Source organism: Heliangelus exortis, chromosome 22, assembly GCF_036169615.1.
Source record: "Heliangelus exortis chromosome 22, bHelExo1.hap1, whole genome shotgun sequence".
Lineage (NCBI taxonomy): Eukaryota > Metazoa > Chordata > Aves > Apodiformes > Trochilidae > Heliangelus > Heliangelus exortis.
In genome coordinates, this window is record NC_092443.1 from 8160019 (window position 1) to 8184692 (window position 24674).

General features: G+C 48.5%; 1 protein-coding gene across 5 annotated transcripts in view; it reads left to right on the plus strand.

The window, feature by feature from the left end:
- The window catches only part of KCNT1 (potassium sodium-activated channel subfamily T member 1), a 64237-nt gene that overhangs the window by 5831 nt on the left and 33732 nt on the right, over positions 1-24674 (plus strand). For all 5 annotated transcript variants that reach the window (XM_071766310.1, XM_071766309.1, XM_071766307.1 and 2 more), the window contains exon 2: positions 6259-6438. In XM_071766310.1, coding sequence (XP_071622411.1) covers positions 6259-6438 — 180 coding nt within the window. The remainder of the gene's footprint in view (positions 1-6258; positions 6439-24674) is intronic.

Sequence of the window (24674 nt, forward strand, 5' to 3'; positions counted from 1 at the left end):
TCTCCTTGCTCATCATGATGAGAGCTGGGAAGGGACAGCAGTGTCCTGCTCACAGCCTGGCACCTGCCAAGATGAAGGTTTGGTCTGGCTCCCCAGGTGGAGAGGGTGATGCTTCTCCCAGGTAAGGTCCATGTGGGAGGGGAAGCCTCAGGAATACAAAAGGCTGGGCAGCAGCAAAGGACTTTTTAAGGCTGGAGGAAGGAGGCTGCTGGTGAACTGGGATGGAGCCATAGGATTTGTGGGGACCAAGGAGAGTCCTCATGGGAGGTTTATACCTGTCCAGGACCCACTGGGATTTCTGAGCCTCTTCCTGCTCCTGGCTGGAGCAGGGTCCTGGGGGGCAGCGGGGGGATGAGCTGGGCTGGGCTCAAGAGAGAGTGACTGAGGGGAGCAGACTGCTGGGCATGGCTGGAGGAATTCTGTTCCCTGTCTGAAGCAGGAGGTGGGAGAGGGCTGGCCTCTGGCTCCAGGAACAAGTGAGTTGCTCTCTTTTCAGTCTAATAATCTGTTTAGGTGTAAGAACTCTCAGGGTTGGGTGACATAACTCATGAGCCTGGTGTTCTCCCTCTGTGCAGCAGCAGCACCCTGTCAGGAAGGGCTGGGTGGTTTCCTGGGGACTCAGCCTCCCAGATCCCCCCGGGATGGATGGGGCTCCATGGTGAGGGATGGCTTCTCACTTCCAGCACCCTGAATCCTTGTTGCTTGAGTTCTTGAGCATTGAGGATGATCTTGCTTTGAAATGAGTGTGTGCTCTCAGGGCACCCTGCAAACCCAGCACTGGGGGAAGAGCAGAGTCGTGTCCTTGCTGGGGTAGAGCTGGGTGCTCCTCAGCACAGCTCCTGCCAGGAAGATGTATTTTAATGTTGTAATCCATAAATAGCCCTGGAGACTGCTGGGTCAGGAATTTCCCGGCAGGGTTAGAGACCTCGGTTCCTTCCAGGAGCCTCTTTGGGAGAGGCTGGAGCCTGTTTGCTGTCAGAAGTTGGGGGGATGTTTTTTTGGGTTGCAGCAATGCTGTGCTCTTGCTGCAGGAGGGAGGTTGCTTGGGGTGGCCCTTGGGACATGTCCTCTGTCCTCTGTGCTCCTCCTCTCCCTGCACATCTGCTCTTCCCTGCCCTCCCACAGCTCTGCCAAAGGGGAGAGTGAGGCATGTAGAGTCAAAAGGGTTAAATGGAGACTGGGAAGAGCTTCCAAGGGATCCTTCATCCCTTCTGTCCTCTCCCCGCCATGGCAGGTACCTGTGCCTCTGGAATAGGAGCAGGAGCTGGTTGGCCAGACCTTGCTCCCCTTGGCTACCTCACCCTTGGCAGGGCCACCAATGGGTGGGTGAGTGGAGGGATGAGTGGAGGGATGGATGGATGGATGGATGGATGGATGGATGGATGGATGGATGGATGGATGGATGGATGGACAGATGGACGAGTGGATGGATAGGTGAGTGGATGGATGGATGGATGGATGGACGGATGGACGAGTGGATGGATGGGTGAGTGGGTGGGTGGCTTCCCTCCCTGGCTGCCCAGCCCTTGGAAACACTGCCACTTGTGTGCTCAGTGTGCTGCTGGTGCCATCAAAGAAAAGCAAGAAGACTTCTCAGTGAGGCTCTGCCTTCCCTGGGCATCACCCTGTTGTACAAAGCCTACAAGTGCCTCAGGCCAGGAGGAGTGGGGCCAGCAGGGTCTGAGTTGCTAATACCAGGTCCTCTAATAAGAAAATAAAAAAAACTGCTCTGGACCCAGAAGGTACAATTTCTACTTTTATCACCTAGAAAATAGCATTGCCAGCGGGGGGAAGACTTGTGGAGCTTTGCACTGACTCACGCTTCCTGTTCATTTTCCACGTGAAATACACTAAATGCTAATTTTTTGGTGAGGCCTGTGGTGCTAAATTGCCTCCGCACGTTGAAAGCCAAGCAGTGGATGGATTTGTCACCAGGCCTGGCAGCTCCATGGAAATTTCGAGCAGCAGCAGCCCCTGATGTGGGACAGCCCTGGAGCTGCAAACTGGGGTGCAGGAGTTTAACCTGGGAGACCCGAGGCTTCCTCTGCTGTGGGGAGCTGTGTGCGTGTGTTCTGGAGCTGTTGCACCCACACGGTGGGACTTGGGCCAAGGCTGCTCAGAGGGTCTGGAAATCAGGGCTTGGATGTTCTGAGGGGCTTGTTCACGTCCCTCGGAGCACGTTCAACTCCTTGAGTTAAAAATTATAAAATCCTTGAGCACAGCAGAGGTAACGTGAGATGGAAGGTGGCTGCTTATGGACAGCAAAGTGTTTGTGAAGTAAATGATGTTATTAAGGAAAACAGAACCCCTGCTTTCTCTGATGCCCCTTTTCCAGGTCAAGCTCAGGGAGTTAGTGTTTGGGGCATTAGTGGTTGGGGTTTTTTTTTTGGTTGGTGGGTTGGTTGGTTTGTTGTTATGGGGTTTTTTTGGGTTTTTTTTTGGGGGGGGTTTGTTTTTGTTTTTTTGGTTTTTGGTTTTTTTTTGGGGTTTTTTGTTTTTTGTTTGTTTTTTGGTTTTGTTTTTTTGGTGTTTTTGGTTTTTTTGGTTTTTGGTTTTTTTGGTTTTTGGTTTTTTTGGTTTTTGGTTTTTTTGGTTTTTGGTTTTTTTGGTTTTTGGTTTTTTTGGTTTTTGGTTTTTTTGGTTTTTGGTTTTTTTGGTTTTTGGTTTTTTTGGTTTTTGGTTTTTTTGGTTTTTGGTTTTTTTGGTTTTTGGTTTTTTTGGTTTTTGATTTCTTTTTTTGGTTTTTTTTTATTTCTTTTTTTGGTTTTTTTGGTTTCTTTTTTTTGGTTTCTTTTTTTTGGTTTCTTTTTTTTGGTTTCTTTTTTTTGGTTTCTTTTTTTTGGTTTCTTTTTTTTGGTTTCTTTTTTTTGGTTTCTTTTTTTTGGTTTCTTTTTTTTGGTTTCTTTTTTTTGGTTTCTTTTTTTGTTTTTTTTTTGTTCCTTTTTTTTTCTTTTTTTTTTTTTTTCTTTTTTTTTTTTTGTTTTTTTTTGTTTTTTTTAGTTTTTGTTTTTTTTAGTTTTTTTGTTTTTTGGCTTTTGTAGTCCCTGGTCTCTGCCCTCTCCCCACAGTGTGTCACTGTCTCTCCTTGCCAGGCAGGCAGTGCCAGTGCCTGTGGCAGCTTCGTGTCCCCGCGTGGGCAGAAGGAGCTGGGGACCCAGCGTGTCTCCCCACCCTCTCGGGCCATTAGGAGACCCCACAGGGATGTCACTCAGAAGCAAAACACAAAAAGGGGAACAACTGTAACCCGGTAACCATGAGAGCTGTGGGAGGAGAAGCAAATAGAGGATGATTGGGTATATTTTAATAAACAGAGAAGCAGAAAGGGCAGAACTGAGCTGGCTGAGGAAGCCTGAGGTTGGTGGCTGCGGTGTCTGGCTGCAGATTCACAGCAGGAGAGGTCATGGGGAGGTCTGGTTGGGCTCCCACTCAGCTGGATCCCAGTTTTCCAGTGGCTGAGCAGTTGGGTGTCCCCCTCCTGGTGTTCCAATCGCTGCTGGGGAGCTGCCCAGGCTGGGGGAGAGACGGTGTCACAGCAAGGAAGTGGAAGAGTGATGAGGTGTCCATATGCTGATTGCAGCCTGTGTTTGTAGTGGTGCATGGTTCTGGAGGAAGGAAGGAAATGGAAGATAAAAATAAAGCTGCAGGCCTGTATTTAGCTATAAACCATTTGGATTTTTTTTTTTTTTTAAATTTTTAAAATTTTTAATTTTTTTTTTTTTTTTTTTTTTATTTTGTAGTGTTTGAAGACAAGGCAATAAACAAGCCTGTCAATGAAATTCTTATTTCATGTGACAACTGCTTTGAGGAAGTAGCCAGGGGGCTGTGGCAGTTCTACAGCTCAGAATTCCTGTGATTGAGCTGGAGGGAGGGTTGCAAAGTCTCTGTGCTGATGTCAGGAGATCTGTGTGCAGTGCACGTGCACTTTTTGCCAAGATACTGATGTGCAATGGCTTTAAGTCACTGTGTAAATGATGAAAAAATCCGTCTCAATCTGTGCATGCAATGGTTGTCTTACTGAACCTTCATCCAGAGTAAACAAATGTGCCAAATTTTAAAAATTCTGAATTATTTCATGTGCAAGAATAAAGGGACATATTAAAAATGTGGCTGTTACTGTGGATGGGATGAGGAACCCGGATGAAAATACAGAGCAGAAATTGTGTTTCTGGAGATAGTGATGTAACTGGATTTTACTACAAAAAGTTCAGTTCTGGGATGCTGGCCTGACCTCACAGCAATAAGAAATCTCACTTGAGCTAGAACTTTGCTGGCTGTTGAAAGTCTGCTCCTGGCATAGTTTATTATGGTTGAGCTCTAAGAGAAAAGACTTAATTATGGCCTTTTTGTGTTTAAATTAATGTCAGATCCTCCTTTGCAATGCAAGCTCAAGGTGGTCAGTGAGCTTCCACGCTCCTATCAGTGGATCCAGAGGGAGTCCTTGAGTTTGCAGGAGTTTGCCTTGATTTCTCTAAAGACCAACTTTTGGATCAATGTGTATCACAGAACAACCTCTCTGCTGCCCAAGCCCTGCACAGATGTGTTGCTTGGTTCAGAGCCTTGGCTGCAGTGTGCATATGGCAGCCAAAAGGAACTGAAGAGCCCTGGGGGTATAGAATTAAGTGGCAAACAGCATCAATGAAAATTATCTGAGGCTCTGGGAGTGAGCTGCCTTGTCTTCTGTGAGCTGTGTTCAGCAGAAATTTCGTGTGCTGGTTGCTCTTCCAGAAACTCAGGAACAGCAGCTGAGCAGGACTTGGGGACCCGGTCAGCTGGGGAGTTATTTACAGGAGTCTGAGTTGTTAAAGGCAGAAGATCTGTGGACACTCTGATCACATCTCTGCAGCCAGCAGGGACAAACCTGGATTTCTGTATTCAGCATTAGTCTTCTTGAAGCTCTCTTTCCTCTACTTGCCCCTGCAGCGTGCACTGGAAGGAAGCTGTGGGAAGGTGGTAAGAGTGGGATGGAGAGGCTGTGGGGGAGACCCTTGGGAGGGCAGCTGGTGGGATTTGGAGCCTTTCCCACCTCAGAGTTAACATGTGAGGGTCAAAGAGTCAGCTCACTGCAGAGGCACCACATCTCCTCTTCCAAACTCTCCCCGTCCCTCCCACACTCCACAAAGGGTCTGTGATTTGGGGCTGCTGTCGTGACATGGATAAACGTCCCTGATGAAGCCAGAATCCAAAGGCTCAGGACCTGTCATCTTGCCTTGTGTGTCTGTGCTCTGGATTTACAGCATGCAGTGGCTTTAATTGCCTTGTGCAGCTTCAGCTCAGCCCTAGTCTGTTGCAATTAGCAGCTCTGGATGCTATGGGGAGGGGTGTAGTCCCCCTGCTCTGGCTGGTGGATGTGGTTTGAAAAGGGAGATCAAAGAGCAGCTCTTAACCCTCTGAAATGTTTGAGAGGTGGTGAAGTTTTATCTCCTGGCTGTGTGGCAGTCAGGCTGCGTCTTGCTGGCCGTGCAGAGCTGCCTGTGCCTGAGCAGTCACCTTGGGTTTCTCTCTCCCAGGCACTCTGATCCCCCCACCCTTGATCAGCCCCAGCAGCACGCCAGGGGACAGCTGATATATTCTCCCGGCCATGACTCTTGGCAGCTGGACAGACGACTGACTCATCGGTGTTCACAGTTTCTCATTTAATACCGAGGCTGTTCAGATGATTTAAGTGCCAGCAGCCCAGAGGAGGTTGTGCTTCTGCTTCCAGCACGGCTGGGGAGCCATCGCCTTGCTGCCTCCCATCCACACTTTTCTTGGCGGCAGGGGGGGGGTGTGGGGGAAGGGGGGGTGTGGGGCTGGGGGTGGATCTGGCTTTGGTTGTCAGCTGTAGATCTATCTTGTGAGCGGTTTGATTTCCTCCTGGCGATTGGGCTTTTCCATTGGCTCCTTTTCTCTCTCTCGTTATTTGCCTGCCGAGGAGCCAATGTCCTGTGCACGGTGCTGCCCTGCGCAGCGGGCTGCGGGGCGCTCCGGGGGACGGGGCTCCGCGCCGTGCCCACCCCGCCGGCCCCTCGCCTGAGGCCGGCAGAGCCCCCGGCCACCCATGCCCCCGGGGGGAGAGCTCTGCAGGGGGGGCACCGCCGCCTGCCCCGCAATGTAATTGCAGCCCCCGGTGCGGGGCAGTGCCGGGGTGCGGGTTGCGCGGGGCCGGCCCCGGAGGAGGTGCGGGGGCGGGCGGCGGGGGTGGGCAGGGCAAGGTAGGGCAGGGAACCCCCCCTCCCTCCGGTCCCCTCCTCATTGTCGCTGCCCCCTTCTCTCCCGCAGGCTCTCGTCGCCCGGCGGCTGCGGCGGCGGGGACGGCGGCGGGAGCCGCAAGAGCGGGGTCATTCTGGACATCGCCGCCCTGAAGATGACGGAGCTGGAGTCCGAGGTGCTGCCCCTGCCGCCCCGGTACCGCTTCCGAGATCTGCTGCTGGGGGACCAGAACTTCCAGAGCGACGACAGGTTCGGGGGGGGGCACCGGGTGGGACGGGGGGCAGCGGGGACGCAGGCGCCGAGAGGGGGGAGAAAGAGAAGGGGACACAGCTGGGGGGGTCGCTCGTCGGGGCTGGGGACATAATGCTGGGGTTGGGGACAGTAGCTGGGGGGGGGACACACGCGGACCCCGCTGCGGGGGGCGGAGGGGCCGGAGCTGCCCGCGGTGCTGAAGGCCGCGGGGCCGGAGCTGTCGGCGGTGCTGACGGCCGCTTCCCGCCCGGCGGGAGGTGGGTGCGGGAGGAGTCGGAGCCCTTGGGTGCTGGGATGTGTTGGCAGGAAGCAGAGGTCGTACCCGGGCAAGGGGGGAGTTGTGGGGATGGAGGGCAGCGGGTTGTGTGCGGGGATGCTTTGGACCGGGCACCAAGAACGCGTGGATGTTCCGGGGCTGCTGGATGTGTCAGAGATGCTGAGGGTTGGGAGCTGTTTGGTGTACTGGGGAGTCTGCTGTGCCCGGGAGTCCCATCAGGGGGTGGCAATAAGGAAAAGGTGCAGCTGTCTGTGGTGTGATACAGTTGGTGAGGGGATGGTGAAACTCTAGGTGAAACCATGTGTAGAGTTTGGGCTGAGTGCCCACGTTTATTTAAGAGGCAACGCTCATCCAGCCTGTTCTCAGGGGTGGTCTTTGAAGTGGGGATGCTGATGGGAGCAGAGTGACTCTAAAGAGCTGCTGTGAATGTGGCACAGCTCTCCCTTTCTTGGACTGTCCAGAGAAATGGCTTCTATGGGTTGAGTGCCAAGCCTGCTATTCCTGGCTGGCTGTCAGGGATTCGTTGCCAGCTTGAGTGAGCTAAGGCAAAGGAGGAATGCCATGAGTGGCAAGTGAATTTCATGAGCACAACAATTAAATCAAGTGGAACAAGAACAGCCCTTCCTCCAACTCTGTTCATATCATAAAAATCAAGGAGCTGCAGTGCTAAACGGGATTCAATAAGATTCTCATCTTTTTCCACCAATTAATTGTGTGATGTAATCAGAGAGAGATGTAAGGAAGAGAAAAAAAAATAAGCACCCTTCAGGTGCTGGTGAGTTAGCCTCTGGGGAGCTGCTGTGTGTTTGGTATTCCTGCAGGAAGGTTCCTGTGCATCTGTATTAAAATGTGGTTTCATTTATTTAATGTACAAAATTCTCATACAAAAAAACAAGCCAAAAAAACCTAAAACAAAACTGAAATTGGGTTTGGGAATGTGGGATTTATGAATGTTCTAAATAAGTGTTCCTAACTTTTGCAGCTGCATGAGAACTAATAATTTCTTAAGATGAGGCTGGGGTCCTCAAGATTTTAAAGCCCAGCTTTCTTTAACAGCCCCTGAGACATTAGTATAGTTTTGTGGCATCAGATGAGTGGCAGAAACTGCCAAGATGAGTTCCAGTGCAGAAACTGCATTTCAGACTGGTTATAATAAGGCTCATGATAAGTTTGGAGTTCAGTGTTTTAATAGTTTTCATATTTAAATATTTGGATGGAGCTGAAATACGGATGACAACTGCAGGTTGCATTTTTTTTATTGCTTCTCACTGATACACCCCTTAATCATCTCTTTAATCTAGATGTGTTTCTGATTCAGAATCTCTCTTTAATTTTAGTGTGGGGGTACTCTGGGTTATCTTGGTGAATTCGTCAGACTTATTTCTCACATTATCTGTGTTTCACTGGCTTCATGTGCTGCTGCCTTTGTTTGAATTTCCCCTTCATCTGGAAAATACTCACCATGCTTGGCAAGGCCAACCTCTGAGCACGTATTTGCTATTTAACACTCTTGGCTTCACTGGGAATTGAGGTGAGCCATGGCCTTAGGCTCATGGAAATGCTGCTGTTAGGCCACAGCTTCAGTCCAAGTCATTAATGATCCTGGGATCCTGTAGTTGAAAGGACCTGGCTGGTGTAATTATCACCAGTAGATTGGTCTGTTCCACACTGACAGAGGAAGGAGCTGATTTAGGGAAGCAGAAGAAAAGCAGAAAGCCTTTGTGGCTTTGTTGTCCTGCTCAGCAGCTCAGAGCTGTGATCTGGATTGTTTTTTGCAGCACTGGCAGGGATGTGGTGTCACACAGCTGAGGAAAATTCCCCCCTGAAAACAGCCTGGGAATTGGGAACGGTAAAACAGAGCTCGTTGGACTTGCAGATGTAACACTGCAGGAAAACACCCGTTGCACCAAATATCTAATTAATTTCTAGCAGGAATGCTGTAAACATTCTCATCTCAAACATCTGCTTTTGAAAAACTCCCCACGATAATGTGGCAAGGAAAGTGAGGAGGTGTCTGGTGCCAGCAGAAGGCTGAAAGGGTGGGAAGCACAAGGAGGCTCCAGGTCCCACTGCTCCTGGAGAATTAAAACTGCTTCTGTTAGAGATGTATTCACCCATCCTCATCACAGAGGGTGCTGAGGAGACACCAGCACTGGTGGCTGAGCAAGCAGAGAGGAGAGAGCAGGAGCTGCAAGAACTGATCGGTGGCTTTGAGGTGGGACAGGCAAACCAGGCTGCTCCTGGCTCCTTGTTGTTTTTTGGGCTGTGAAAGGTGAGGGCAGTCAGTCTCACTACGTGAGGCTTGCTCTGTGGCAGGTAGACTGATTGACATGAGAATTAAAATTACACTTTGTGGAGGATGGTAATAAATCAGCCAGGAAGCAAATAGGAAAAGACTGGCTGGAAGAAGAATGGGGGAGGTTAAATGGATTTGTGCAGCAGAGAGAGAAAAGCCTTTTGAGAAGCAGATCTGGCAGTGTCAGATGGAAGTGCTCCTTCCAACATCTTATTCATATTTGGAACTCACCACCACGAGGCACTTGGGAGAGTTGGGGCTTGGCTGCACTGAAGACAGCCCAGCTGTATTTAAGTACCACACTGGACATTTTTATAAGGCAGGTCTGGAGGTTACAGGCACAGGATTAATGCTCGTTCAGCTCTGAATTTCCAGCTGCTGCAACCTGCTGTCTCGGGGCATAAACCTGACTGGGGAGAACCTGGAGGGAGTTTCTCCTTTGAGGGGGAGAAGGTTCTTTTTGGCGAAGCAGAAGTTGCCTCACTTGCCTGGTATAATTCCTGTCTACTTTAGAAGTTTCTTTCCTTCTTTTTGAAAGCTTCTGTCAACACCAATATGGGCAGCAAAAGCAATCTGGCCTGATCCCCATGGAGGTCTCTTACCTCCCCGATGTGTTGCCACTGCCATAAAGCAGTTAAGGTTAAATTTATGCTGCTGAGCCTGTAGATGCTGAGCCTGTAATAAAAAAAAGGTGAAAAACTTGGGGGCACCAATGCTGCTTGTGCATGGATGTGGGAGTCTCTGTGCCTGTGGCAGAAAAAGGGTAAGGGAGGAGAAGGAGCTGCCTGAAGCACCTGATGGGCCCCTGAGTGCTGGGCTCTGTAGAGAGGGCTCCTGTCCCATGGCCATCCTGGTGCTGCTGATAAAGGCAGCTGAGAAAGCACATCTGCTGGACTGATAAATATTGTTGTATACCACAAGCTGTGGCATCCCTTTGATCTTCACTGTCCTGACTCCGGCAGGTTTTGATCTCTTTTCTTGGGCAGTGCTGACAATGGAGTTGGGACACGTATAAAAAGGAAAAAACCAAAACAAAACCATAAATCAAATGAAACTGTATCTCAGAGAATTGCTATTAGGAGCTTATTTGTTGCCTAATTTAAATAGTCTGAATGCTTTCCAGAAGGCTGTCGTCAGAAGCCACAGGCCTATTTACAGTAGCAAGATATAATGGATGTCACTTTGATTAAGTGCATTTTTCTGAGGCTAATCATTAGCAAAGAATCATTTGATGGATGAAGATGTTTGGAAAACTGCTTGTGCAGAAGAATTCAGGAACATCTCTATAAAAATTTTAATATCTCCTGTTCCCAGTCAAAGATTTTTTGGACGTTGTATAACCAAGAAAAGAGATTTTTGACTACTGGGGCCAATTCTTCTAAGTTTCTACTTCCAGGCTAGATAGAGTTTGAAAACTTCTTTGTCTGCTAACTGACATCTGGTGTCTTGAATTTGTCACTAAGTGGTGGCACTAAATTGTTGGTTGGATTATACTTGGCACAAGCAAACCAGAGTGCTGAAATGTCAAGCTCATAAGATCTTACCCCTGCAGTTTCCATCCTAAAGTGCCCCAAGTGACTTCTTCATCAATTACATCATTACATTAATGGATCTGAACAGTTTGGTGTCCCTCTCTCAGGTTCCTTGACTGCGTCTGCGGTTGAGTCCCCACTTCATTGCCATTAATGAGCAATTTCTCATTTTATTTGGAAAATGCAGACGCTAATTTGAAAATTAGAAGTTCAAGGGATTTATTTCTGTGGTGGTGAGGTAATGTCTGTTTGGGCTGTACCAGCTGTGCTTGGGGAGGTTTGTTTGATCTCCTAAACCCGGGTTTAGGAGATCCTTCTGTGTGCCAGTCCCATTCACCACTTTGCATGGAAGAGGAACCAAGGAAGCTGCAGTCCTGGGAGAAGCTGCAGTCCTGGGAGAAGCTGCAGTCCTGGGAGAAGCTGCAGTCCTGGGGGGCCAGGTCCTTTCCAGCCAGGGTGGCTGCAGCAGGTCCCTCTCTGAACACAGAGCAGATCAGTGCCTCACCACTGCCCTCCTCAGCTCTGCTCCAGATGTGATGTTCTGAGGGTGTAGAGGGTGCCCGGGGCACCTTTCTAATGAAGAGTTTGCGTTTTCTTGTGATTGGGAATTTTTTCTTTGGATGCCTCACAGCATTCCCTGTGATCACTTCTTCAGCCGTTGTGAGAGGTTGCAGTGGGGATTAGTGATGTGCTGCCTCAATGGAAGGGCTGTTTGGAGGTTTTTTAATAGATATTTTCTTGTTATTGGTGCACCTCTGAGCGTTCATCTTACGGCAGAAACCTCTGGACATCATCAGGAATATTAGCAAAGTTGTGAAAGTAATGGAGTAAGAAAAGAAACACATTTATCTTGTAATTGCATCTATTGTTTTGTTTAAAAAGCCATTATTCTTTTCAGGGATATTGCTTTTGCCAGCAGCAGCAGACCCTGGTTAGCAATAACTGCTTGCACGTGGCAGGCTGGAGGAGGGAGTGGAGCATCCCGGGGGTGCTGCAGCCTGTACAGCTCTGCTCTGATGAAAAGGAAGAACAACATTGATTTTCAGTTATTTAGCACAGTTTAACACTAGGGGCTCAAATTTCCATCCCTCCCTGGTGTATTTTCTGGGTTTATTTGCTTTCACTTTGGTTTCTCTCTGATTTATTGGGAGGATGGGCTTGGAAGGGAGAAGGTGAAGTTTCAGGTTACCTGGGAGCACCTGTCCAAGTGCAGGGGAGGTGTGGGAGAGGGTGGCAAAGGTCTTGACCATGCTGAGAGTGGTGAATGTCATCCCTGCAGAGCCCCAGGAAAGGTTTTGGTTTCTGTTGTGTCCAAGAGCAGAGGGGAAGGGCCATGGGGAAGCAGGGCAGTGGCTGGCAGTGAGGTGGGTACGTGGTCTGGGGAGCAGCAGGTGGCAAACATTGGTCTTGCTGAAGGAAAAATCAGCACCTTGGCAAAATGAACATTTCTGCTCAGCTCAACTGGTTGCACAGGACACGCAGGAAGCCTGAACTGAGAAGTTCCCTGCAGAGAAACTGAAGATGTGGAGTGCAGAGTGGTGTCAAAAGTGTTGGAGTCGTGGGTCCTGCCGTGGCTAATGGGGCCAAAGCTCCTTCCATGTGTCCTTGGCACGAGGGGGGGGACATAGCCAGTGGCTTCACCTGGATGGGAGCCTCGTGCATCTCTTTCTTGAGGCTTCTTGGAGCTTTTGAGCTCAGCCTGATGACAACTGAAGTGTTCCAGACATCACCTGCCACTGGCTTGGTGAGGTGTAAGAGCTTGGCACAGACCTACAAGGGACCTGGGTCCCTTTTGCCTGGGGAGGTACCACAAACATGAGGCTGTGTCCCCAGCTCTGATGAGGAAACACTGATGTGTTTGTGGCAGCAAACCCTGTGTCTGCAATGAGCAGAGGGAGCATTGCCCCTGCCTTGGGTGAGGGTGGGAGATCAGGCTGAGCCCAGAGCTGTCAGTACTGCTGTGCTGAGAGGATGAGGAGCAGCTTGGCAGCTGGAGCTATAATTGCAGAGCAGGGATTGCATTGTGCTGCTGTGTTTCCTTGTCAGGGTTGCATCTTTGCTCCCAGTTTTCTGCTGCTCTGGAGGTGATGCTCCTTCTTTTTCCTCTGCACACCCTGTTTGGGGACTGACTGAGTCCCCCTGCTCACTGCCTTGGGAGGACAGGGGCTGCAGCCAGCCCTGGTCTCACCCCAGCTCTGCTTGGGTTGGGGCTGCTCTTGTGGCCCCCAGGGTGGTCGTGGCAAAAGGGGTCACAAGCAGAACCCAAAGAACTCTTTGGGTAACCCCCCTCTGTGGGTAACTCTGTGGGTCTCTTGTAAGGCATTGTGGAGGCTGTTTTGTGACAGAGGGGAATCCAAGGCCAGAAATCTGAATCAAAGCATCTCTGTTTCTTGAGAAGTTCTGCCAATAAAGAGGATTAATCCTCTCTTGTCTACATTTTCCAGCTCTGCTTATCAAGAGACACAGGAGCACATTGCCTTCTGGAGCCTTGCAGGCAGTGCAGGTTTCCTTGTCATGCTGCATTTGCCTTTGCCCCCTGGCTCTTGTTTGGACCCCTAGCAAAAAGGGAGGCTTTAATTGGCAAAGAAAATAGCTGCTGTTCCTCCTGACAGCCCTCACCCTACGGGCACTGTAGGGATCTCACCAGCTGCCTGCAGAAAGGGGCTGGCAAGTGAAAGGCTGAGCAGCTCCTGCCTCCAAGTCCCTCGGTCTTTCCAGCTCTTCTAGCACCAGTCTGTGAATTTACTGGGTTGCTGCAACACCTGTAATTTTATCTTCTGTTCTTTCTTACCTCTTGGAGAGTTTGGAGTGTAGATTATGTTGTTTCATTGCACTGTATGAAATGAGAACGCTGAATTTCATCTGCCAGCGTGACCTTGTTTCCTTCCTTTGTGGAGCATTTCGTTGCCCTTGGAGCAGCTAGGTTTGCTCAAGACTGGCCCTCTGGGGCTCTCCTGATCATCTCACATCAGGAGGTGGCCTGGGGCTGTCAAGGAAAACGTCTCCTTCCTGGGAGAGAGGGGAGCTGCTGGGGAGCAGGTGGGGAAGATGCTCAGCAAATGTCAGCTTGAGACCTTGCCATCCTGTGGGCAGAAGTGACACTGCTGAGAAATGTGTTATCCTGTCAGGAAGCAGTAGAAATGCTTAGGAGCAAGGCAGGCTTCTGCCAAGAGAGGGTGTTTTTCCACCTTTGAGATTGCTGGAGTGAGAGCTCCTCAGAGCAGCAGGAACCCTGCTCATGATGCACACCCAGGGCTGGCAGAGCATCAGCAGCCAGGGCATCACCCTCCTCCTGGGCAAGGGCTACCAGCCTCTGCTGGCCTCAGCCACCTCTCCTGCCTTCTCTTCTGGGTTTGTTCCCCAGTGCTGGCAGGGAGGAAGCAAATACTCAGGCTCTGAGGTTGTCTCCAGTCTTCTGCTGGGTCTGAGTTGGTCTTGGAGGTGTTTCTGCTGGGGCAGGGGCAGCTGGCCAAGGCAGGCTGCGTTATTTCTGAGTGCCTCAAACCATCCCCTAGAGCTGTTTCACTGGTGTTTTCTAACAGTTTTTTTTTAAAGATAAGACACTGGCTAAAACTTCTTTCAGCCCAGCTATGGATGTGATTGTGGGCAGAGCTGCAGAGACTGAAAAACTCATTTGCTGAGGGTTCATGTCTCAGCCTGCAAAGCGCACGACTACATCTGGGCTAGCAGCTCCGCATGGGAGAATTGCCTGAAAAATTCCTAATTTAATAAAATAATTTATAAATTATTATATAAATTAATGTAAAATTATATAAATTAATAAAATAATTCCCAATTTAATAAAATGGGGAGTAGTTGGTTATTAGGAGAAGGTTTAATTGAAATAAGTGGCACGCACACCAGTGTGCTGCTTTCATCTGGTGTTTGTACTTCACTCACAGGGTTTGTTCAAGGACAGAAAGGGGGATTTTGGTGGTGCCTGGATTTCTCAGTGAGAAGTTACAGCTGCTGGCTGGAAAGACATTTATTCCAGGGAGCTATTCAGCCTCTGGTCTTCAGCTTGGATTTGGAAGACGGATTTGCTTCATTACAGTTTGGTGCAATTACACCCACACGGCTGAGAGCAAAGCCCTGCTCTGACACTTCAGTTCCCACTTTGGATGACTTGGGATTGGTCTTTCCAGCCAGGTAGAGCTGTTCCTGCTCCCTGGCCCAGGGATGCTCCTTCCTGAGGAGCTGCCACACAGACCTGCAGGAGGGTGCTTGCCCACCAGCTGGCGTGCAAGCAAGGAAAGGGATCTTCATCTGGAAGTTCCTCAAGTCCTGTTCACCTGGCACTGGTTCCAGCTCAGGGAGTCAGCACCGTGAGGTTTTTCCATCTGGGAAAAGACTTCACAGTCTCATTGCAGAGTGGAGATTGAGTGGAGGGATTTAAAGCCCTGTAGATGTGGTGCTGATGGACATGGGTCAGTGATGAGCTTGGCAGTGCTGCATCAGCAGTGGTCTTGATGGTCTTTTCCAATCCAAACAATTCCATGATCTCTCAAGTTGCCACCTCAGAGCTGCTGCCCAGGGACTGCTGTGAGGCTCTGCTGCAGGAGGTGGTGGTCTCTCAGGTCACTGGAAGTGTCTCATGGCAAAGAGAAGGGGACACAAAGAGCCATTACATCTCATCAGCCTCCTTTATAGCTGACATTGAACAATTCTTGCCTTTCACCTTTTCCCAAAGTGCTTTTAAAGCTCAATATTGTCACTCTGTGTTCTTCCCACACAGTGTCTGCACTTAGAACTGCCCAGTGCTGATGGGGATGTTCAGTGCCTGCAGCTATTGTGCTAAAAGTCAGAGGAAAAACAATTTTGAGCCAGCTCTTGTTATGATCTCTAATGGGAAATGGTTCTTTCTTGCTAAGAACTTGTAAATGCCTTTTACTGCTGGATGCAGAGCTCTGTGGCTAAGAAATGTTCAAACTTCCAGGGTTCAGCAGTACAAATACTTCTGCTGACAGAGCTGTGCAGCACACACTGTGTGTGTAGGGGGGATGGATGCCTGCCCAATGGCATGGGATCAAAAAAAAACCAACCCCACCAACAGCTATGAAAAAAAGCCCAGCTCAGCTATCAGCTCTCCATACCCAGGGATGTGCCCCTGTGCAGGAGTCCCAGCAGCAGGTTGAGGTGAAACCTAAAAAAAGTTTCATTAAGGAAATCCAAAGCCCTGTGCTGATGTGTTGAGCAGGGAAAGTGTCTTCTGCTCTGTCTGCAGTGTGCAGGTTTTTCCAAGAGAAGAGGACAAGGCTTTGCCCTGGGAAGGGATCCAGCCTGGGGGGGGGTGTTATGGTTTGTTCATGATTTAAGGGATGCAAGGTGCCCAGCACAGCTCTGCCTGGCTGGCTATGGTTGGCATTCACCCCCAGGGGTTGTTTTGCCATCCTGTGCTCTGGAGGGATGTGTTTCCCATCCTTTCCTGGAGAGAGAACCACAAGTCCTCAGGTGTCGCCGATAATGAACTGGGAGCTTAGGCCCAGCTGTGCCCACTAATTAGGGCCTGCCCCAGCCGGAAATGGGCGGGGCTGAAGGGCAAAATAAAAGGCATGGTCCCAGAAGCAGAAGGAGACAAAAGAAGAGATGAAGACGCCCGAGGGGAGGGACGGCAAGAGAGCTCCGGGGAAGAGCCGTGTCCCCCCGAGAAAAGGCTCGCCGCAACACTTTCCCATCCCCCAGCTCCGGAGGGATGTGCTGCTGCAGTGGGAATGGGTCTGGGAAGGTGGAGTGGGATTTCAGCTGAAGTGACAGTGAGCTCTGTGGTGGGGAGCTGTGAAAGAGTGAGATGTAAAGTGTCTGGGTGAGTCCTGTGCCCCCTTTCAGCACTTTGGGGGCTTTTCCCATGCCAGGGAGACCCCCCCATGCCCTTCCTAAGGCTGGAGAGGTGCAGTGGGTGCTGCTGCTCCAGTGTGAGCACAGGAGTGGGGAATTCTGCTTTGGGCTTCCAGGGCTCCTTTTCTTGAGCAACTTGTGAGAAGCATTCCAGCTCTCAGACCTTTAAAAGCCTTTTTTTCCTCTAAGCTGCCCTGTTTCCTGCTACCAGGTCTTAAGGAGTGAAGGGAGTACAGCTGAACCTGCTGGTACAGATATTAGTGCAATCATAATATAATTTAATCTTGATCCCATTAAACGCCCCTAATGATCAGAGAGTTTCTCCCTTGGTTTAATGGACTCTTTTCCAGATGATGAGGCTGCAGGATGAGACACTTGTTATAAATGTCTGTTTATTAAACAATTTTTCTTTCTAAAAGCTTCTGCCTGGCCAGAACGGGTATAAATGGAGAGGATGGTGTTTGCAGTTCAGTCTTGAAGTTGCAGTGAAAAATTTGGTCCTATTTCTTTTTGGTTTTGGATGTCTTTATATAAAGAGATGAGAACAGGCCAAGCTTTTTTTTTTTTTTTTTTTTTTTTTTTTTTTAATATATATAGTGTGCTTTTTACTTGAAATGGGTGAGGCTGCCAAGACTCAGCATCCCTGAAACAGCATCTGCTGTCAGCCTGGCTCCTGGGGTGGATATTCCCTTCCCAACAGATAATTTGGCCATGGGAGTTGAACCAGAACCTGCTGAGCAGCAAAGACCAGTGGTGTATTGGTGTATATTAACTTAAAAAGTCTTTTCCATGGCTTTAGCTCCCCTCATGCCTTCACCCAGGGGTGCTCAGCAGGCAGCAGTGCAGCTTTGGTTCTGTGGCACTCAACTTTGGGGAGAATTTCAGGAGTTTTTGTGCAGAAGAGGCCCCTGGGACCTCTTATATCAGGGGTGCAGTGATTATCAGAGTCACCTGCACCCTTCCCTCACTTATTTTGGTGTACACAAGGTGTGTAGGTACCCTCCCTGCCAAAGACCCTCGCTGTCCCCTGGCTGCTGGGGGCTCAGGAACAAGGGGCTGGGTTTGCACATCCAGGGCAGTGCACAACAAACTTTTATTTCCCTTTAATATCTCGGTGCTGATATCTTACCAGAGCCCCAGTGGCACTGGGTGCAGAGGGCAGGGACCCCCAGCTCGGGGCAGAACTCCCACGTGCTGCTGACTGGCAAATCCATTTTTCTCCTGGAAGTTAAAATAAGAAACATGCTCGAAGAGCAATGGTCTGGTACAACCCCTTGTTCTAGTCCTTCCCACACACCTCAGGGAGGCTGTCACAGGCTCCGTGGAGTTCATGCCTCATTTCTGCAGCACCTTGTGAATTCCTCTCTGTATGGACTTGCTGTTTTCTCTGCATTATGTAAGGTATTACAGAATTAATCACATCAGGAACAGGAAACGTATGGCAAACGGTGCCTGGCGTGATCCAGTGACCCTGGGGAGGGAAGAAAATTTTATTTCTGTGGGACACAGTTGGCAGAGCTGATGCACAGCCCTAAAGTTTCTCCTTTGACAATTCATCTTTTTAAAATAACGACAACAACAAAAAATCCAATCAAACAAAAAACTTCTAAGAAGGTTTTCAGATGCTGAAATTCTCCACATTTTAAGCAGAGCTGTTTCACAAGTAAACCTGCTTTGCAGTTCAGCAGAGCACTTCACTGGAATTTTAATCCTTTAGTAACAAAGGTGCCACGTGCAGGAAAACCTTCAAGTCCTTTAAACTGCAAATCAGGGATCACTTCAGAATTTTAAAAGTGTCAGTCCTGTGTCTCCATCCAGGGTATCCCCCAAAGCCCTGGGGGGCACAAGGGGCTTTTTCATCCCTTGCTGTGTGTTGGATCCCTTGGAAAAGCTGGGATGAGTCTCCAGGGGTGCAGGGGGGGTACTGGGTGATGTGCTGGGGGTGAGGGCTGTCACCCTGCCCTCTGCTGGGGGGCTTCCCATGCATATCCAGACTTCACCCAAGGGCTTCTCCTTTCCTCACAGGCTTGAGTGGCTCTGACAGGTAGATGGGTACCTTCTTGCCTTTTTTCAGCCTTGTTGTCACCTCTTTTTAAAGAGCTGGGGAGAGATCAGGAGTCCCTGCAGAGCCCCAGGGTCTCGCTGCTTTTACCCATTGCGGCTCTTGGGGTCTCGGTGGCTCTGCTCGGGGGGGTTTTTTGTTCAGCATCTGCTGAGCTCTGCTCTATTTCTTCTTCTCCTCCTCCCAGCCCAGCAGTCCCCAGTTACCAGGCTGGGTTTGCAGCTTTCGTGTTCACTGAACCACACTTCAGAGAGGTAAAAACGGGTTTGCAAAGGCTGCAATGACAGTTCTGGGCTTGGTGTCGCGGTTACGTAAAAGCCCCACCAGGTCCTGGAGTCACCAGGGAGGGTCCCCCCCCCCAACCCTTATGGGGGTCCAGGGCACACGGGGGGCACTGCTGGGCCCCCCCAGTGGGTGCTGGGGGTGCTGTGGGCACTGCTGGGAGCCTCGGGTGGGTGGCAGTGTCTGGAGTCCCCGGGCTGTGAGGAGACTCTGTCCCCACCACCAACATTTTGAATTGTTAATGTTTGAAATGTTAATGTGGGGAACTTGGGGAAGAGGAGAGAAATCAAAGGCCTTTCCACCACCAGACACCCCAGCCCTCTCCGGGTTTGCAGCCTGCCTGCAAGCACTGTGTCTCTTTTCTTATTTTACATAATTTTCCCATCTCTCTCCATCAGCCCGGCCCTTCAAAGGCTCCCTTCTGTTTCCTGCTCTCCTGCTGCTGCTAAATATGCTCTCCTCCAAGTTTTGTAAAATGTTGCCTCTTCCCCGACCCTCCGGTGCTCTGGTTGATTGAAGAAACCTCCTGAACTCTGGAGGAGCTGGTGACTGAGCTGGGGAGCTGGAGGAGGTGATGGGGAAGCTGCTGCCAGGAGCCCTGGGGCCATCCTGCCCACCCCAGGCTGAAACAGGGGCAAGCAAAGACCACAGGGCAGCCACTTAATTCCTGCCACATCTTCCAGGCACCTCCCAGTGTCTGCTGTGGCTCTTCTTGGACACAGATTCCTGCAGCTGTACCATGGGGTGGGCAGAGGTTGGGGTCTTTTCTTCCTCCTTTTAGTTTTTTTTGGGGTTGCCTTGGTGCCAAGGGGTGGAGAAGTCTCCCTGAGACCACCGTGGTGGGAGATGGTCCCGTGGGGCAGGAGGTCCTCAGAGGGGCCACAGTGGATGTGGCAGTGGTGGTGACATTCCCTGTGGGGTGGATGCTCTGGTGGAGACTCTGGAGTGGAAATTCTTTGCAGCGTGGTTGTGGTTTTGGCAGGAGCTGCTCAGCCTGGTTGCCATCCCAGCCAGCTGCTGTGACAACAGAATTCCCTGCAGTTGGTGAACTTTTCCTGAAATGCTTTTAGTGACACTTTAATAATAACACTTAATGCTTGGTACAGAGCTTCTCACCCCTGGAACTGAAATTGCTTTCCTAGGAAGGGTAAGGATCATTATCCCCCGTGTTCCTGGGGGGGGAGAGGGGGAAAAGGAGCTGGATTTTACTTGTGAGAATAATTATAATGAGTGGAATTAATCAACTATTCATATGAATGGTGTTGCTTTTTAAAGACAAACATGGGGAAAGAGCCCCAGATACAAAGGAGAACTCACAGTGGTGGAAATCCATCTGACAGCTTCTGGGGGAACTCGTCAGTGCCTGTGGTGCAAAGGCATTAACCTGCCAAGGCAGTTTGGGGGGATGGAGAGCAGTGAGGAGAAAGGCAAGAAAGGGCCTAGGGTTGACTGGGAGCTGGCACTGCAGAGAGCTGAGCAAGTTCCTGCAAAGTCACTGAGGGCTGAGATTTTTTTTCTTTTTTTTTCTTTTTTTTTTTCTTTTTTTCCTTCTTTTTCTTTTTTCTCTTTTTTTCGTTTTTCTTTTTTCTTTTTTCTTTTTTCTTTTTTTTCTTTTTTCTTTTTTCTTTTTTCTTTTTTCTTTTTTCTTTTTTCTTTTTTCTTTTTTCTTTTTTCTTTTTTCTTTCTTCTTTCTTCTTTCTTCTTTCTTCTTTCTTCTTTCTTCTTTCTTCTTTCTTCTTTCTTCTTTCTTTCTTTCTTCTTTCTTCTTTCTTCTTTCTTCTTTCTTCTTTCTTCTTTCTTCTTTCTTCTTCTTCTTCTTTCTTTCTTCTTTCTTCTTTTTTCTTTTTTCTTTCTTCTTTCTTCTTTTCTTTCTTCTTTCTTCTTTCTTCTTTCTTCTTTCTTCTTTCTTCTTTCTTTCTTTCTTTCTTTTTTCTTCTTTCTTCTTTCTTTCTTTCTTCTTTCTTTTTTTCTTTTTCTTCTTTCTTCTTTTTCTTTTCTTCTTTTTTCTTTCTTCTTTCTTCTTTCTTCTTTCTTCTTTCTTCTTTTCTTCTTTTCTTTCTTTCTTCTTTCTTCTTTCTTCTTTCTTCTTTCTTCTTTCTTCTTTCTTCTTTCTTCTTTCTTTCTTCTTTCTTCTTTCTTCTTTCTTCTTTCTTCTTTCTTCTTTCTTCTTTTCTTTCTTCTTTCTTCTTTCTTCTTTCTTCTTTTCTTCTTTCTTCTTCTTCTTCTTTCTTCTTTCTTCTTTCTTCTTTCTTCTTTCTTCTTTCTTCTTTCTTCTTCTTTTCTTCTTTCTTCTTTCTTCTTTCTTCTTTCTTCTTTCTTCTTCTTCTTTCTTCTTTCTTCTTTCTTCTTTTCTTCTTTCTTCTTTCTTCTTTCTTCTTTCTTCTTTCTTCTTTCTTCTTTCTTCTTTCTTCTTTCTTCTTTCTTCTTTCTTCTTTCTTCTTTCTTCTTTCTTCTTTCTTCTTCTTCTTTCTTCTTTCTTCTTCTTCTTCTTTCTTCTTTCTTCTTTCTTCTTTCTTCTTTTCTTCTTTCTTCTTTTCTTCTTTTTTCTTTTTTCTTTTTTCTTTTTTCTTTTTTCTTTTTTCTTTTTTCTTTTTTCTTTTTTCTTTTTTCTTTTTTTTCTTTTTTTCTTTTTTCTTTTTTCTTTTTTCTTTTTTCTTTTTCTTTTTTCTTTTTTATTTTTTTTTTCTTTTTTCTTCTTTTTTCTTTTTTTTTCTTTTTTCTTTTCCTTTTTTTCCTTTTTTTTTCTTTTTTCTTTTTTTTCTTTCTTTTTTCTTTCTTTTTTTTCTCTTTTTTTCCTTTCTTCTTATTTTTTTCTTTTTCTTTTTTTATTTTTTTTCTTTTTCCTTTTCTTTTTTTTTTTTCTTTCCTTTTTTCTTTTTTTTAATAGAATCCCAGGATGGTCTGGGTTGGAAGGACCCTAAAGATCTTCTAGTTCCAACCCCCTCCCATGGGCAGGGACACCTCCTGCTAGACCAGGTTACTCCAAGCCCCATCCAACCTGGACTTGAACATTTCCAGGGATTGGGCAGCCACAGCTTCTCCGAGCAACCTGAATGGTTGTAATAGTCACCCTCCATCCCTGGATTTCCCCAGCCCCTTCAGGAAGGGTTTGTTCATCTGAGTCTTTTTCAACCTGAATTTTCACAGCTCACCACTGAGCACAATCTGCTGGCTCTCAGCAGCAGTGGAGTTCTGAGGTTCTGCTGGTGGCCACGTGCCAGGGAGGACCTTCCTCTTGTGGCTAATGGAAAGAAAATGGAGACAACTTGGAAAATAGACTCTGGATCAATACAAAAAGTACTTTATAAATGCCTTTATTGAGCAGCAGCTCACCAGTGGGTCTGCAGAACTAGGGGCTCACTAGAGAGATGAGAATGAGCCATTTTAGCTCAGTGTCCTGTGCTTCGTGGCTGTGTTTGTAGGGAGGCAGCCCCTGTGGATAAAGCCTTTCCTGAGATCCTCACCTGGCCATGTGTGTAGATGTTTGCCAGGAAACCCCTTCTCCTGCCCGAGTTACTTTTTGTGGTTCTTGTCAGCATCTTGATGGAGCTGATACCTTTCAGTGACTTCTCAATAAAAGTCTGAAGCCAGCACAGAAAACTCTGCATAACAACACTGCCAGGTGGGGTCTCAACCTCCCAGACCTGTTTGATAGAAGATTTTGGGAGAACTCAACCCCTTCCCTTGTCACCAGTGAGTTCCAAGGGGTTAGGTCAGGCTTTAGTAAGTTGATTTGGTGCCTCTGAGGGGTTCTGGCAGGTGGGATGGATGGATGGATGGATGGATGGATGGATGGATGGATGGATGATCCAGGCAGCTCTCCATCCATCCATCCATCCATCCATCCATCCATCCATCCATCCATCCATCCAAAGGAGATGATTTAACAGTGCACTTGCTGCAGATTCAATTAAGACTAATGAAAAATCTGCTTCTTTCTAACTGTTATTTTCAGAAATGTTGCTGCTGCTGCAGCCACTGCTCAGTGGTTCCCAGCCCTCTCCCCAGCCCCCAGCCCAGCAGTGGTCTCTGCATAATGCAGGCACTGAAATGAGAAATCAGCAGTTTGTAATGGGCTCCTAAACTAAAATTACACATCAATTTCCTGGCTCTCAGTCAGATGGCTGGCATGCAGTCAGTGGGGCAAATATTTCTGGGCCAGAGGAGTTTTTACTCGGATTTTGATGTCCCTCAGGCTGTTCTGTTGATTATCCCTCCTGCTTTGTGGGGGTAAAGCCTCACACCAGACACCCAGGTTGGGCAGCACCTCCTTACTCAGACTTCTCAGAACTACACCCCAGGAGCTGCTTCAGCAGCCCAAGGTGGATCCGAGCAGCTCTGTGGGATTCTCCAGGCTTTGGAGAAGTTCTCCTCAGCATCAGGTGCCTGTTTTCTCCCTCGTCAGGGGAACAGCTGCTCAAACATCAGCCTCGTTGGCCTTTTCTCAAGGTCCTGCAGTGGATCCCTCCCCTCCCTTCTGGTTTTTGTGCCTTGGTTTGTGTTTCAGAGCTGAAAAGAAAAGGTGTCCTCAGGTAGAAGCTCCTTTCAGCAGGAACTGAGTTTTTCAAAGGGTTCTTTGATGTTTGTTTTTTCTTTTTTTGTCGCCTTCTGTTCAGCCAGGAGTATGATAGGAGATTTCTGTTTTCTGCTGCAATTCCCCAGGCCTTTCCCCAATTTCTCTTCTCTTCAGTGTTGATGACATTAGGGCTGAGGTCGTGATTTCAGCAGAAGCCACTTCTCAATCCTGGAATTCATGTTTCTCTGAAATCAGGAGCACAACACAAAGAGAGACCTGACTGCCCCCATCCCAGGGACTCTGCTTGTCCAGAAGGACCCCTTGGACTTGGATTTGGGGCTGGAGAGCAATGTCCTGAAGTAAACAGATTGGGAGCAATAAGTTGAAGATGAGCTGAAGCAAAGCATGAAGCAGAAGGGACTGACTGTCAGAAAACAAACGCATTGAGCTAATGAAGGATTTTAAGACAAAAAGAGAAATTAAATGTATGCTGAGAGCTGGCACATTAGCAAATGGGCTGTGGGTTTTTAGCCCTTTTACATTGCAAAATGCTAAGATAAAGTCTGGCTTAGGGTGAAATCTCATGAAGAAATTACACCCTGAGTAAGGAACCAAGGGCTTTGTTAACAGGAAACAGGGACTTGATTTCTCCTCCTGGATCATCTTGGAAGTGCCTTGGCATGGGATCAGTCACCCTTGGGCACCAGGGAGCAGGACCACAGAGCAGAGGGGGTGCCAGGCTGGGCAGTGGTGAGAGAGGAAGGGAAGGATCAGCCTTTGCTTCCCAGCATCTGGTGTGGGATGGAGGTGCTGAGAGCTGGGATGGCCTCCTGGGGATGGGGAAGCTTATGGTGGGCCAGGGCATGTGGCTGGTGTCAGGGGAAAACCTCAGCTCTTCATCCTTGGGTGGGAAGTACTTTGGATCTCAGACATCCCAGTTCAGGGCAGTTTCTGCCCTATCCCACAGACAGCTCTGCCCCCGGGGTCTTTTGACCCCTGACCCTGGGGAGACCCTGCCAGGTATCAGTGTGTGAGTCTTTGTACATCATGGTTATTTTAAAGAAGTTTTGTCCTGGAGTTCAACTGGTTGAATACATCATGGTTATTTTAGAGAAGCACATAATGGCTATTTTAGAGAAGTAGATAATGGTTATTTAAAGCAACTGGGTGTGTGCAGTGGGGCAGCAGTGGCACACCACTGGGCAGCACCTGTGGGCCATGGGGAGGTGTTGGCACGTGGTGTTGGCACGTTGCTGAGGGATGGTGATATGCCATGGGGTGGCATTGACATGGCATGGGGTGACCTTGACCTGTCAGAGGGTGGCATTGACATGCTATAGGGTAACATTGGTCTGTCATGGGGTGGTGGTGCTATGGGGTGGTGTTGCCATGCCATGGGGTGGTGGTGTTATGCCATGGGGTGGTGGTGCCGT